We start from the raw sequence: 15,741 nt of genomic DNA on the forward strand, positions 1-15,741 counted from the left end.
GCAGGGCTGGAGTAGCTGACAGAGGCTGTAATCTCTCTCTTACACGGTCAGTGTAGTCTTAATCTAATTATAATCATATAATCTTATAATAATCATATAACCCTAGTGTTCCTTTAAAGACCATAAACTGATTCCAGGTCAGTGTTCTTACTTTCAGAAGATAGTTAAATAAGGATGTGAGTAATTAGCTACTGAGGTACAAAAAGAAATTAGGAGGAAAACTGATCTAAGATCAGCTCATGTGATATTATTCTTTCTATTCACAATATATAAGTTGATTCCAGATCAACATGTTAAATATTCTCTGTTATATATATATATATATATATATATATATGGGTCTAGGTAATTAGCTACTGATGGGACTGAAGAAGCAGGAAAAGCAAATCACTTCTGAATACCACTGATCTAGCATCAGATCTTATGCACTGTACTCCTGCGCATAAGATGATGCCAGATTCAGTGTTCCTATATCTAGTAGTTATATAAATGTGGACCCAGGTAATTAGCTTCTGAACTCGTTGGAACTGCAAGGAAAAATAAATAAATAAATAAAAGGTAGCACTCAGCATCGTTCTCACTTCTTGTTTCTAAGCTTATTAAATATGCCAACACTTCAGTCCAGGAGGAATCTTCTGCAGTGGAAACCCCTAAAACTTGGCGGGGCAGTGGGCTGGACTGTGCTGGGCAGTGTACAGTGTGTGTGTGAGAGTGTGTGTCAAAGTATTATAGTTACCTAAGTCGTCAGAGTCTTTGCTGTCTGGCACGTCCTCCATGTCATCATCAGACATCTCCATCTCCTCTTCCCTGCGGATGCCCATCAGCTCCTCATTATGGATATTCCTGATCTCCTACAGGACAGAGAGAAGAACTTTGACCTCTGAGGCAGCTGGGACACCTTTCCCAGACTTTCATTAATGCATAATCTATACGGACACTGGGAATGTAACAAAGCGCGAAAACTAGTCAGTAAACTCATTTAATAAAAATGAAAATAAATAAATAAATAATACAGAAAGAAAGAAAAGACACCTCCCACAAGTGCTGTAAGTGCGGACAGAACCAGGCCAGCTACACTGATGCACAGGGAGGCTTGGTGTTGGCTGACCTTGTCAGTTCAGATGGTCAGTGGGAGCCTTTTATTCGCTATAATGGCTGGCATCAGTGCTTGAGCGGGGCTGGTGGGGGGGCGCTTGTGGCCAGCACAGATCCGTTGGGGTGAGAAGGGACACTCGGAGCAGATGTCTCTGCATGGGTGCTGCCTGCTGGCTGACCTAACGGGGGAGCTCAGCAGCTAATGAGGCATGTGCATCGGGGAGGACACACGCACACATGCACAGACACACACACACACACACATGCATACAGCAAAACTACTACAGGAGAGAAACTCACTCCCCAACAAACAAAACGCTGAACATAAACATCACCATCTGTGCAGCACTGCAATGCATGATCTCATTGAGGATTACAGGGGTCGAACAGGTAGTGCAATAAACACACCCATCTGCCGTGGGAGTGTGTGTGTGTGAGAGAGAGAGAGAGTGAGAGATGCAGTGAACACATCTACAAATAGAGAAAGAGAGAGCGTACAGATCAGAGGTAGACAATGAAAGACAGGAATAGTGAGGAGAGAGTGCAAGAGAATGCCGAAGGTTGGGGAGAAATCTGATGTAACTGAGGAGAGGGGGAAAGGAAAAAGAAGACAAGGAATGACAGGAAGGTGAGTAGGGATGAAGAGATAAATTGAGAAAGGGAAGAGAGGGGAAAAAAAGAGCAAAAGCATCAAGGAAGATACACTGAAGACAGGAGAGAAAGCAATAAAGAGATAAGAGTGAACAGTGACATAGACACAGCAAAGGAAAAGGCATTGGTGGTGAAAAGGCAGAGTAAAGAGAGAGATAGTGTGGAGAAAGAATGAGGGGAAGAGAGAAACTGTATATGAAGAGGGAGAGTCAGAGTGAGAGAGTGAGAGAGAGAGACAGCACTAATCTGGTGTGCTGCAGGGAGGCAGCAGTTTTCTTTTGAAGTCTCCTCTGTAAGAGCGTGGCTTTAGCCTCCTCTCCAATCCACCCGCAGCACAGCAGCCGCCATTCAGTCCATCCCATATGACCAATCACACAAAGTTACCTGCCGCAGCGCTACGAATAACAATCAGCACAAACTCTCCCACTGCCCACAGAGTGGCCAGTTAGAGACAGCTACAGATACACAATGGACAGACAATCTAACCGAGAGGAGACCAGGAGGTACCAATCAGTCACAACATTAAGACCACTTCCTTGTTTCTCACTTACTGTACATTCTCTTAGCTCCACTGACTACACAGGAGCACTGTGTAGTTCTACAATTACATACTGTAGTCATCTGCTCTGTCATACTTTGTTTGACCTTGTTCTTCATTGGTCAGGACCACCACATAGCGGGTGTGATTTTGATGGTGGATCATTCTCAGTGCTGCAGTGACACTGATGTTATGGTGGTGTGTTGTGCTGGTACGACTGGATCAGACACAGCAGCGCTGCTGGAGTTTTTAAAGCCTTCAATGTCCCAGCTGGACTGAGAATAGTCCACCAACCAAAAACATGTCGACAGTGTCCTGTGCCACTGATGAAGGACTAGAGGACGACAAACACACACTGTGCAGTGACAGATGAACTACTGTTGCTGAATTTACATTAACAAGGTGAATCACGAATGAATAGGAAGTCTAGGTTATATATATTTACACACACACACACACACACACACGCACGCACACACAAACACAGCAGAATCACAGAAACTGTGGACTGAAGGAGCTCATCTCATGCTGAGCAAATTGGGAACACTGAAAATGCAATTAAATTGATGACAGAATTTCTGATTTTCTAAAATTAATGAACGGGTGTTAAACAAGACTCCAGAGAACCTCACTGGATCAGAAATGTTCACAGGTGACAAGACCGAGTCATCACTTGAACAGAATGTATTTACAGAACCACTGAAGTGGAAATTGACTAAAATACAGAATTGTAAATGAGGATAAACACTGAAGATTTGGGCCAAAAATATTAATTTAAATTTAGAACTTTAAATGTAACTTTCAGCCGTTTGACACAGGAAGCATGTTTTCTCACACATAGTTGAAATATTTATGCATGTGTCCAGATATATGAGATATGTTTTATTACATGTATTTAAGACAGAAAGGAGCATACAGTGATTTAATTAACAAATGAACCCAATCACAAATAATTGTTCACTATTTTACGATCATCATCCTGTGTATAACATAAAATCTGACAGAATGTTAACAGTAGTAAATAAAATGACTAAATCTGTAGAGTAGACATAAGCCATGGTTTGTCACAGTCACTGCTGAGGAAATCTGTTGGCAAGTTACTCTACATTGAATCATTTCATATCAAACAACTCAAATATTCTCACCCAACATCTGTGGAATTCCCCAGGAATGAATATTACTTTAAAAGCTGAATTATGAGTTTAGAATTTATTCATTCATTATCTGTAACCCTTATCCAGTTCAGGGTCACGGTGGGTCCAGAGCCTACCTGGAATCATTGGGCGCAAGGCAGGAATACACCCTGGAGGGGGCGCCAGTCCTTCACAGGGCAACACACACACACATTCACACCTATGGACACTTTTGAGTCGCCAATCCACCTACCAACATGTGTTTTTGGACTGTGGGAGGAAACCGGGAAACCCCGGAGGAAACCCACGCGGACACGGGGAGAACACACCAACTCCTCACAGACAGTCACCCGGAGCGGGAATCGAACCCACAACCTCCAGGCCCCTGGAGCTGTGTGACTGCGACACTACCTGCTGCACCACCGCGCCACCCAAAAATGCAAATATTCAAATACAAATCCAATTTCAATAAAATTGGGGACACTTTCTTAAAATCTAATAAAAACTGAAATCTATAATTTGTTCATTCACTTAAACCTCTGTTTAACAGAAAAAAAACCCCAGAAATATTTTCAATATTTTTTAATGATAAACTAAGAGTGTAGGTCAGTCAAGCACACGCACTAGTCCTACACAACCATGCTGTTGCAACTCATGAAGAATGAGGCCTGGCCTTGTCCTGCTGGAACAGACATGGAGGCCCTGGGAAAAGATGAGGTCTTCATGGCAGCATGCCTTTCTAAATACCTATAAAAGACTTCACATTCATGATATTTTCATACATCTGCAGATCACTCATGCTGTGGGTACTGATGCACACCATGCCATCTGGATGGACGTAGCATCGAACTTCCATTTTCACCCAAAACAGCCTGAAATGTGGTCTCATCTGACCACAAAATATATTTCCACTGTCTTTCTATCCATTTCTGTTGATTTTGGACCCAGAAAACTTGCTGTCATTTCTGTACAGAATAAATATATGGCTTCCTATTTGCCTAATGGAGTTTCAGGTTGTATTTCTTGATGCAGAAGCAGTCTGTATTAAGTGACAATGATAGTGGACGCTCCTTTAATACTTAGTCATGATGACCTCAACTGTTACCAGATAGACTGCTAATTGTGGAACCTTCCAGAAAAGTGTTACTTGTAACTGTGTGTTACAGGCATCATATTACATTATTTTTCATATTTACAAAATATAATTATGTTTGTCAGAGAAAACACTGAATATATATATATATTTTTTGCTTTTATCGGTTATATACAAGTTCAAGGATTTTAACAAATTACAGTGTTTAGTTTTTATTGCATTTTTAGGAATTGTCCCAAATTATTTGGAAAAGGGGTTTGTAGCAAAAATCATTTCTGATACCAATCCTCCAATGGAACACTGAAGGAAAAAAAAAATCACAAATCATGTATTTGCTCCCTGGACTGACCATAGCCAGCCTCAATCAGGACGCAATTACTGCTTCATCAATGAGTTCACCATACAGCAGAGCAGGATGAATGAGTGTCCCTGGAATTACAATGAGAGCTGCAGCTTACTGAGGTCAGTGGATGCTCTACTTGCTGCTTTACAATGGAAATGCAGTTAAGAATTACGGCAGCCCACTGGTTTGAGGGGGAATAATTCAGGTTCTGTAATATAGAGGCAGAAAGTGCTAAAATGTACGCTTGGCTGCAGAAGAATTTATTGGGGGATGGTAATGCTATTGAAGACGTATTGAGCATTATGAGCACAAAAAAGAGAGAACACAGATTGACCTCCATTATCAGAAGCATCAAGAATCAAGGGTAACTCTAGTATGACAATAAATTAAGAAATAAACATTTAAACAAATATTCATTAATGACAAAGAAACTCACGTTCTGTACACCTACCTTTAATGTTGAAGAGACTCTTGGTTTAAAATTTATTCTTGCAATACCTTAGTTTTGTGGGGCGAGACATGATCATGTATCCAGAACGTCTGGGAACAATAATTGGTTCATGGGGCGGGGGGGGGGGTGTGAGATCTCTAAAGCAAATAAATACCTCTGGAAGGTTGGGTGGAGCATGACGTAGGAAGTGACTGGCGCTAGTCAACAGTATATGATGGAAAAGACTGTTTTAAGCGTAGGGATTCAACATAAAACTGAAAATTAAATGCTTCCTGTGGGCACATTACATGGTGCAATAATAAGCATTAAAAAAATTAATCAAAAAGTTTCATTGCAAGTTTGCTTTGCCTGTAATATCTGGCGCTCCAGAGGTTTATACAACACAGCCGTGAGAAACACGAGAGCCGGTCCTAAAGAGGTTGTATCCTTGTTTCCAATGTCCTCACTACAAAGCAATTTGTTCCCAGACGTATATTCAAATTATGAGATTATGTCTTGCATCACAAGTTTAGGTATCCCGTTATACGCATTCCAAATCCAGTAACCATTTAACACTAAGCAGATTATGTGATAAAAAGACTGACGAAATCCTCAGATATGAATAGTTACTTGCACAATTTTCCAAGCACATTTGGACTGTTTAGATTATTAGAAGTAAATCTGCATCAGTCCTGTGATCCATTTAAAATGCTGCTCTGTCGCAGCCTGACAAAGAGATTATGATGTTAATTACACACCAGATTTGGTCTTCGCTCACTGGCACCCAGAGACAGGTCTCAACACTTACCGACTGACCAGAAAATCATAACAGAGTTACTCTTCATCAGCTTCCCCATGGACACAAGAAAAAAATAAAAAACAAATAAGTGCCGCTGGAGCTCGTTAATTAATAAGAAGTCTGTCCCTGTGTTCGAATGACTCTATTTGCTTTAGAACTAAACAAGAGAAAAGAAGGAAATCTCTGTCCTCTGGTAAGAAAGCCCAGCACAGGCAGGGAGTAAGTGAGAAAGTGTGTTCTGACTACATTGATCTGGAGAAGAGCCCCAGGGCTCTCTATGATAAATCTGTGATGAAAAGGGACTGGGCCGATGCATACTCGGTGAGTGCTCACTCAGGTGTGTTACCTACTAAGGGGTTCGTGTGTTGCTGGGAACTCCCGAGCTCTCTGGCGATTATGGCTACAGCCTCGCTATGATGGAGAGAGCTTAAACGGCCTCAGATATCCCTGCTTAAGAGCTAATTAATGTTCGACTGCGGAGGGAGCATATGGACTCCACTCAACATGTGGGAGACTGAACAGAGGGTAGGAGCTAACGGATCAGTGTGCAAAGTTTAATGACGGGTAAAGATATGAGGTGTAAACATATTCACTTCAAACAAAAGAAAACAAAAGTGAAAACACCAACCTCTGCTTGTTTGCGCCACATGTCCAGGTTCTTGCGTTGGGCTTTGGAGAAATGGTCCCATGCCTTTTGTTTGGAAGCAGCGTGGAATACAGACACAATCTGCTCAACTGTGGCAGGGGGACGCAGGGGCCAGTATGTACCGTCCACAAGGAAAGAGAGAGAGAGAGGGGCGATTGGGAAGGAGCAGAGGAGTGGAAAAAAACTGGTGTCAGATAGGAAGGCAAGTGAACTTACTTTTCTTCCCCCTACTCTCCCTCCCTCTCTACTGCAACAATACTGAGCATGGATGACTAGCTTAAAAGGGTGGACTAGTCTTAATGCTTAAGGGACCGGAGTTTAATGGCTGGGCTATTTGATCTACGTGCCCGTTGCAGACCACTCTGGAAACTTCTGTTCAACTTTTCCTTTGAGAGCACTGTTAGAGCGTCCATATCAAAAACATGTGCAGAGTTAAGGCTCTCAGAGAGAGACAGAAATGAACTACAGGAGCAAAGTGATTCCTTTTTTTTAATAAACACACCACCACTCACCTCTACAGAAACTCAGAGGCACCAAATGTGATAATCAAAAGGATCTCTTTCGTTCGCAAAAAGCAGGTAGAAGCTAATGAGATGTGCTTTTCATCTACAGTGAGCTAGCACATCATTACTTTGCTGCGTGTGTGGATTAGAGAGGACGTCTCGCCTTGTGTCAACTCATTAGAGCAAACCATACCAAAACGGGTTCATCTTCTCCGAAATGAAAGATGAGACAATCAATCAGGCCATGCTGGTCTGAGAGGTTGGCGTTGACACACGGAGCCGAGAAGAAGACAGAGACCACACTTCGGGCATTTAATCTACTAGTCAAAGAGGTCTGCATGAGAATGGAGGCGTTGAAAGAAAAAACAAAGGAAAAAACATAAAAGCTTCGTATATTCAAGTTATTACTTTCAATTTTTAACTTGTTAAAAATGTTTAAACTCCTGTCTTGCTTAAATAAATATAGTAATATAAAATGCAGAAGGGTTTCTGTCCATTCTTCCACAGTAAGAAGACCACAGTGATGTGGATTTGAATGGATTAAAGAAAAAAAAGAAAAGAAACAAATAAACAAGAAAACAAATATAACTACTTGAATCATGAGATGCAGAAAATGGAACCAACTTTTAGGACTGAACTTTGGAGGCATGGAACAAGGTACAGATTTTGTTGGAAAATCAATAGCTAGTCTGCCCTCCTACACCAAAAAATAACAATGAGTGAAAGTTGGACACACGTTAGAGGTTGAAGTCTTTGTTTTTCTGTTAAATGTCTTTTGCTACGACTAGGAGAAAAAAGATGGGTGGTCTCTGACTTCTGCACCGTATCCCACAAGGCAGCAAGCTTCAAACAACTGATGAAAAACATGAACTCAGTGAATATTAGGCTACAAACACTATTGAAACAGCATGCTAAACATAACACTACTCAGAGCTAGAAAACAACCGCCCTGAAAACACATCCCACTACTGCACAGGTACCTGGGTGCCCCCATCCCATTTACTTTATTAACTTATCACCAATTCAACACCTCGCCGTATTAGCAACATTCTCCTGAGATGAAGTTCTAAAAGAGATTTTACACGCAATTCCACAGGATTCCCGTTCAAATTAGTTCGACACCACTGATTTAAAAGTGTTGCTATGAGACAGATCAGTAGATTTAGCAGTTTCACAACTGTTGCCTTTAATGCTGTATAAACCACAGCCCAATTCATGACCAGCTACAGTTCTGCAGGGCTAAATATTGTCATTTTCAGAACAAGCTTTCTCCATTATTGTAATTTTTTCATTTTAGTTTTGTCATAAGAAATGTGTCATATGTGTAGAATATCGATAGACATGCTCTAAAATTACTTAGAGTAAAATGTTTTGTTATATTTAATTGAAAGATTCCACCAGCAGCAATATGTTTGTATGAACATGTATCATTGTCTGTTATTGATGTTCAGCCAAAAGACTGTTGTTTGTGGTTCAAAGTTTAATAGTCAGTTGTGCCTTGGAGATCTAGATATTACAAGGCAGACTTACAGGGGTTGGACAATGAAAGTGAAACACCTGGTTTTAGACCACAATAATTTATTAGTATGGTGTAGGGCCTCCTTTTGAGGCCAATACAGCGTCAGTTCGTCTTGGGAATGACATATGCAAGTCCTGCACAGTGGTCAGAAGGATTTGAAGCCATTCTTCTTGCAGGATAGTGGCCAGGTCTCTACGTGATGCTGGTGGAGGAAAACGTTTCTTGACTCGCTCCTCCAAAACACCCCAAAGTGGCTCAATAACATTTAGATCTGGTGACTGTGCAGGCCATGGGAGATGTTCAACTTCACTTTCATGTTCATCAAACCAATCTTTCACCAGTCTCGCTGTGAGTATTGGTGCATTGTCGTCCTGATACACAGCACTGCCTTCAGGACACAATGTTTGAACCATTGGATGCACATGGTCTTACTGGTGCAATGTGGAGTTAATGAAGATTGACCACCAGGCTGCTCCAATTTAGCTGTGAAACCTACCACACTACAATGACAGGTGTTTCAGTTTCATTGTCTAACCCCTGTATATACTTTCAACAGTTGTAGTTTAGGAAATTTTTACAAAACCTTTGGTCAAAATTAGTCAGAACATTCTGGTGAATGCTGTTTCTCATTATCTCACATTTTCTCATAGTTCCTGTGCAGAACTAAATGAACATCAGTCATGAAACATATCCTGGTAAACTGACTACATTTGGAATAATTGGTAAACAAACTTTGATTCAGTCAATGCTGTAATTTAAGCAAAGGTTTTAAATAAATCTTGTCACATTAGTATAAAACAAGCGTGAATTTGAGGTGTTACACCTCTCACAGCTGCGTGAAACATCCTTTTTGCAAATTGGAGAAACCATGTGTGCTGTCATCTCCAGCACAGCACACACCATGGCAATGGTTTGATAGACAAGTGATCACTGCTGATAGAGGAACACGCCTTCTGCTTTCGTCCAAATGAGTTTCATGGAGCTTCATTGATATTACATGTGAGTTGTCACCTTTCAATGACATGTAGGAAGGCTTTTCACTGATCTGCCATCTCTCTCTCTCTCTCTCTCTCTCTCCCACAGGGGAGGGGGTGCTAATAAACCCATGGGAGTCAATAGGGCTGCCAAATCTGAGTCCGAGGCACAAGCAAGCTTGACTGAGTGTACTGCGGCAAGATCGATAGTGACTTCAGCATCCTTTAATTTGATGGAAGGGATCGATTGAGAAGGCAGGGAAAATAGCATGTTTGTGCTTACGTGTGTGCATGCCCACCTCAATCAGCGTGTATCTGCCTAGCCTTGTGTTTGGAGGTGTGTAGGGTTGAGGGAACGCTGGTGGTTCTGATAAAACATTTTTTTTTAGTCTTGCCACACTCTAACGCTTCGAGCAGAGATTAGACAGAGATTTACCAGATACCACCTATTTTACCAGCGCCATTCATGTGTGAAGATCTCTGAGGCTTACTTCAGAAGACCAGTGTAAAATCAATCTCATTTCTTAGCACAGCTCTTATGAAATGCTCCTCAAAGAGGGGGACACTTCAGAGTCATTTTTGACCATTTTCTCTCTCCTGTTGCCCATCAATAAAAGCCTGCTAAAAGGTTGGTAGACTGCCTGTTACGTGGGGAGCCTTGGAGAAGTCAAGTGTAATGTATGCAGTGCTAAACTGGCTGCTTATTTAAAACAGTGGGGCAATATGTTTATCAAGCCTTGTTTTTGAACATTCAATATGGTGGAACAGATTGTGCCTTGTTTATAGTAACACACAGTCTGCTCACTCTGTATCAGGATACACCGTCTTGACAAAACCTGCATTTTGTTCTCATCCCCGATATTTGTCAGCAGGTCGTTGTACAACTTTAAAATGATTTATCTGAACCCTACTGTATGACTACATGACTAATATGCTTGATAATCTGTTGTGACAGTTGTAACAGCGTTAAGGTGGACATGACTTATGCTCATGTACATATACATTCTTAATTTATTCTTAAGAACTTAGCACCAAACAACCTGGTAAGCTTTTTATGGGTAATTTAGCCTAAGACATGATTTCCAACCATTTTTTAGCCTTCTAACTAACCTATTTACGCCTACTGATCTATGCCCTCTAAACATGATATATATCCCCCATTCTTATGGTGTTTTCAATCATTGGTGGACTCATATTTTGACAGGGATTTTACAGAAGAATGTGCATTCTTGACACCCAACAGGAACAAAATAACAAAACGGATCTTGTTTATTCCATTTTCAATTCAGTGCAAGAAAGTACTATTTAAAAGCGCGTGGACTGCTAATGTATTGAATTTCCTCTTCTCCCGTGGCCGACTGCTATGCCACATGTTTGTTATTGTGACAACACATGATTATACTACACCACAAACGCTGCGCCGACTACCACCCCCCCACTTCTGGCAGAAATCACTTCACACTGTTGAAGTCTGTCATCTCTAGATAAAGAAGGGAAGATTGTACTAAATGCCATGGGAGGCTAGCCCTACCTCATTAATTCCCTGTCAAGTTAAATAATCTCAGTGATAAAATGTGTAAAAAATGACATTTCTCTTGGCATTAAAGTGACACATGAATTCCATCACTGAACAGACCAGCCTTGGTAAAATAAATTTGCTTAAGCGAGCTGGTATTCCACTACGATAAATCTAATAAATCAGTCTTTTGATTAGCTTTGAGTCATTGCTATGTGTGAATTCTTAAGCAAATATTCTTACGCAAATAGTCTGGAGCTTACTGGTATAACCTCGCGAGTGGCAGGGCAGAGGAATGTGCTGGATAAACAACAAAACAGCACATGCATAAACCTGCAGGTGAAGTCAGCAATGCTGGGAAATGTGACATCTCCTGATAGCCTTTGAAAGTAAACGTGGCCGTCGCACTCCAATCTTCAGTGAGAGGGGAAATGAACTTATGTATATGTATGCGCCCATTGTTTTCCTGGCACTGCTTGTAAACCTTCCCCATGGGATCACAAACTTTGTGGTGACATTTGTATGGGTGGAACTCCAGCGTCAAGTCACGCTCATGAATAGAAAGTGACTTTTGCGTGTTGTGGTGTTGCAGGAGGGTGAATTAGTTTCCCCTGATTTGTCAGGAGAGTCAGACTCTTGCCAGTAGGGGAGGCTGATATCTCAATGCCTGTAAATGACTATAAAATGTGTAATTATATCATACATTTTAGTGTGAGTACGTTTCTTAAAATGTATTTTGAATATTTAAAGGAACACTACATAATGTATTTACCTTAAAATTACAGCTATGGTGTGGTAAAATGTATGTAGCTTTCCAGCACGGCTACCTGCCTAAGCATTAGACCTAACATTTGGAGACGGGAATCTTAACTCTTGGTGACATCACCGTAATCCTTGGCCTGGAGTCCCGTAGAGAACTCCGTAATAGGCCCCACTCTCTGTGTGGGTAGTGTCACCCTCCCTCTTCCACATGACTCAGCATGATGTTAGCCAATACAAGCATTTTGTAACAGAATTTGCAGTTAGTGCATTCCTCCAAGAGTGCTGAGCTTTCCAAATCTGCCACGTTAATGCCAGTTTAAAAAGAAGTAGTGGCTGGCCTCACATGTCTTGGAGGAAGCACATGCTAGCCCCTACACTTCCAGTCTGTTATCATCATGTGATGGGGGAACCTATCAAGTGGGTGGGAAATGAACTTGATCAAATCCTCCCACTCTTACTTACCAGTGCACTACAGTAGCATAGGATGCCATATTACAGTGTCTTTCAAAGACAAAGGTGACAGAGGGGACCTTTAAACCAATCAGCAGTAAGGCATGTGCAGGACAAAGCACCTCTGACCATATCCATTACTCCTTAAAGATCAACTTACACCTAATCAATCACAGTATTGAGCAACCAGTACGGAGGGGCTGGAGAGAGAGAGAGTGACAGAGTGCAAAGAGGAGAAAGCAGTGTGTGTGTTTGTGTGTGTGTGTAAGTGCAACTGCTTGGAAATAATTGAAACAGAAGTTGCCAAAGTGGTCTTAAATCCCCCTATTTCCTCCAGAAGTGTACCATATTTATCAGAATGTCCACCCACAGTCCTTTAAGAAAGCACATCAGAACAAAGCTGAATGAAACTTCTGTCCCTTGGAGGGTTACTTACTTTAATTCTACGGATGGTCATCCCATCCTCATCAGGAGTGCTGTCCGGAGACTTTTGCAAACTGGTGCCTTAAGCTGCTCACGGACTGAAGGGTCTGGCTAAACACTGAGTTAGTAATTCATGCCTAGTGGTCAGTGTTGAGGTCTATGCAGCTGCTGTGTGCTGATGCAGTCTGAATACTCTACCTGGGTCTGCATTCAGCTCAAGTCTGGGACAGGCCTCTGGAGCACTTACCTCCTCACTCCCCACTGCATTTGCACCACAGAATATATAACATTACATTAAACATGATACATACCAAGACTGGGGTCCGTTTCAATTCCAACTGGAAACTGTGGCTACATTGCCATTAAACAGAATTTAAATCTGAATGGATAACATGCAGCTCTCAGCTCAGGAAAATGGAAAGGGTTCAGAATTTAGACTATTTTGCATATATGCAAATGAGCTCGACTTCTTGAATGTAAAGTAAACATTCTTCCCTTCCAAACATATTTGGTTTAGAGTTAATCTTCGATTCCAAATGTTGACATTTTATTCGATCTTTATGAAGATGCTGAGCATTGACCCCAGTCAAGATGTATACAATATTCTAAAACTGTGATAGAAGGCTTGCAAAGCAAAGAAAAAAGAAGAACACCAGGGCGTCAGGTTTGAAAGCCAAGCGTGTCACACCACCTACAAGCTTTTCCATGCTGGAGGAAAACTGCTTGTGAGGCATTTTTTTTGTATTAGTCTTTTGGTCATGTTTGAAAGCAGTGACCAAAACTTGTCATGGTTTTCAGTTCAACGCTGCTATACTGTTTAATATTTACTGTGTTGTATTTATTAGGTGGTCATAAGGTTTTCAATCATACTGAAATTTTGTTTTTTAGCATGAAATACCCTAGAGTATGAAGAAATCAAGTCTAAATCCAATCCTGCTTGCCTTTGTCTGACTCTTTAAATATCAGTTTATGCTACAGTAAATACTTACATTTCCCCAGACACTGTGGGGAAAATGGACTTGCATAGTGTGAATGTGTGTAAATGTGTACGAATGTGGATAGAAATCTTAGTTCTTGGCACTAGATCAATCATGTCTAATGCACTGCAGATCTATGCATTGTGTTAGGGCTGCACAATAACGTTTATTAGTAATAATTACACGATGCGTTCATATATAAAATATAAACTTGCATCAAACCAATCAATTATAACGCTTTACTCTGTGATGGGAGTCTCCTGACCAATCACAGATGCTCTTTGTGTATTTGGATGATCTGACAAATATAAATTACAGAACGTACTGAATTTTCTTGAATATTTCCACAGCAATAGACATCTGAAACTCCATCCTTATTGTGCAGACCTACATTTAGTTAAGATGTCTGAAAGTGTAGAGAGCTCATATTAGAACTGAACGCTCTCCTTGAGTTGAGTGTAAAATCCATACATATTTCCAAACAGTGCAGGAGGCTCCACTCACATTGCACTAGGATCCCAGCCAGGGCGTTCTTGAACTTCTCCTTGGCCTCCTCCATCTCTTTCTCGTGTGCAGCCTTCTCGTTCATCAGCCTGCGGATGTGGCTGTTAGAAGACTGGATCATAGAATAGAAGTTGTTGGCGTTTCGGCGGTTCACCTCCCCTCGTTCCACCCAGGTCAGCAGCACGCGAACAGCCTCGGGGAACTTAGAGTCGTCTGAAAGCAAAGAGGAGGATATGAGAGAGAGAGAAAACAGACGCCGACAGAGAGAAGAAGAAAATGTGAAAGATAAAAAAATATATATCAAAGGGAAGACTCAGACAAGCTAGAGGAAGAGAGCGAAAACACAAACAGCAGAGAAGAAAGAAAATAGATAAGAAAGTAAGACAAAGAAAAATGAGAGCGAGAAAAAGGGAAGAAGAATGATAGAGAAGGTGACAGAAAATTACAAGTAAAAGAAAGTAGAAAAAACGGAGGAGGAAGAACAGGACAGAACAAGGAAGACAGAAAAAACAGGGGAGAGGAAGCATAAGACAGAGACAGGGAAATGGAGGGAGAGAGGGAGAGAAAGAGACATAGACAGATGGAGGGGAGGGAGCAGAGCTTGGTGTCAGGGAGGAATGCGTCTCATCTTAGACCCAACAGTGTCGAAACACATTAGCGGGACATGTTTATTGGGCCAAGACAAACTACAGGGACACGAGAGGAAGCGGGAGGCTTAGAGGAAGAAAAACATCACAGAAGGAAGAAGGATTTCCAACATGTATTTTGGGCACCATTAGCCAACTCTGAAACCATTTAAGGTGCCAACGGGTAAATACGTCCTGCACGTCTTGTCCGGGGTGTGTAGGACAGGGCTGAGGAAATAAAGTTCTGAATTTGCAGCTTGCAAAAAGGAGCAGTTAAACAGAAAAGTCCTCCGCTCGTAATGTATTTACCATTCAGGCTGAGAGACAACGATGCTAATGTAGCTCTAAAACAATTAGGCGTCCATTAAGCCACCAGATACGCTAATGTGGCTTTCACACCGGAATGTGCTTTACCAGGCCGCTATAGATTCTGTGGGTTTCTCCCATCGGGCTGTTTGCTGTGCTGGCCCGTTTCTGACGCCGTAACAGGATTACAGCCTACAGCTGTGAACTAAATATTTCAGGACTTCAGAGAGCATCAATTTGTTCACAATCATTAACCTCACCATTTAAATGAGTTAAAAAGCTTAATGATAAGAAGTCAAAGCTTAAGTGACCCACAGCCAACACTTCTAGGCATGAAATGAGAGCTATTATATGACTAGCGACAGTTAAACTGTACAAACAGAAGATGCTGCTTGCAGACTGAAACAACAGTGTGCTGTTCTCACGCTGAAAGCTCATGAACTATGAGCCAAT

General features: G+C 41.5%; 1 protein-coding gene across 6 annotated transcripts in view; it reads right to left on the minus strand.

The window, feature by feature from the left end:
• enox2 (ecto-NOX disulfide-thiol exchanger 2) overlaps window positions 1–15,741 on the minus strand; it is a 237,408-nt gene that overhangs the window by 24,700 nt on the left and 196,967 nt on the right. For all 6 annotated transcript variants that reach the window (XM_066669752.1, XM_066669754.1, XM_066669749.1 and 3 more), the window contains 3 exons: window positions 14,357–14,569; window positions 6,711–6,817; window positions 737–851 (listed from right to left, as the gene is read on the minus strand). In XM_066669752.1, the coding sequence (XP_066525849.1) occupies window positions 737–851; window positions 6,711–6,817; window positions 14,357–14,569 (435 nt within the window). The remainder of the gene's footprint in view (window positions 1–736; window positions 852–6,710; window positions 6,818–14,356; window positions 14,570–15,741) is intronic.

This window comes from Hoplias malabaricus, chromosome 4 (assembly GCF_029633855.1).
Source record: "Hoplias malabaricus isolate fHopMal1 chromosome 4, fHopMal1.hap1, whole genome shotgun sequence".
NCBI lineage: Eukaryota > Metazoa > Chordata > Actinopteri > Characiformes > Erythrinidae > Hoplias > Hoplias malabaricus.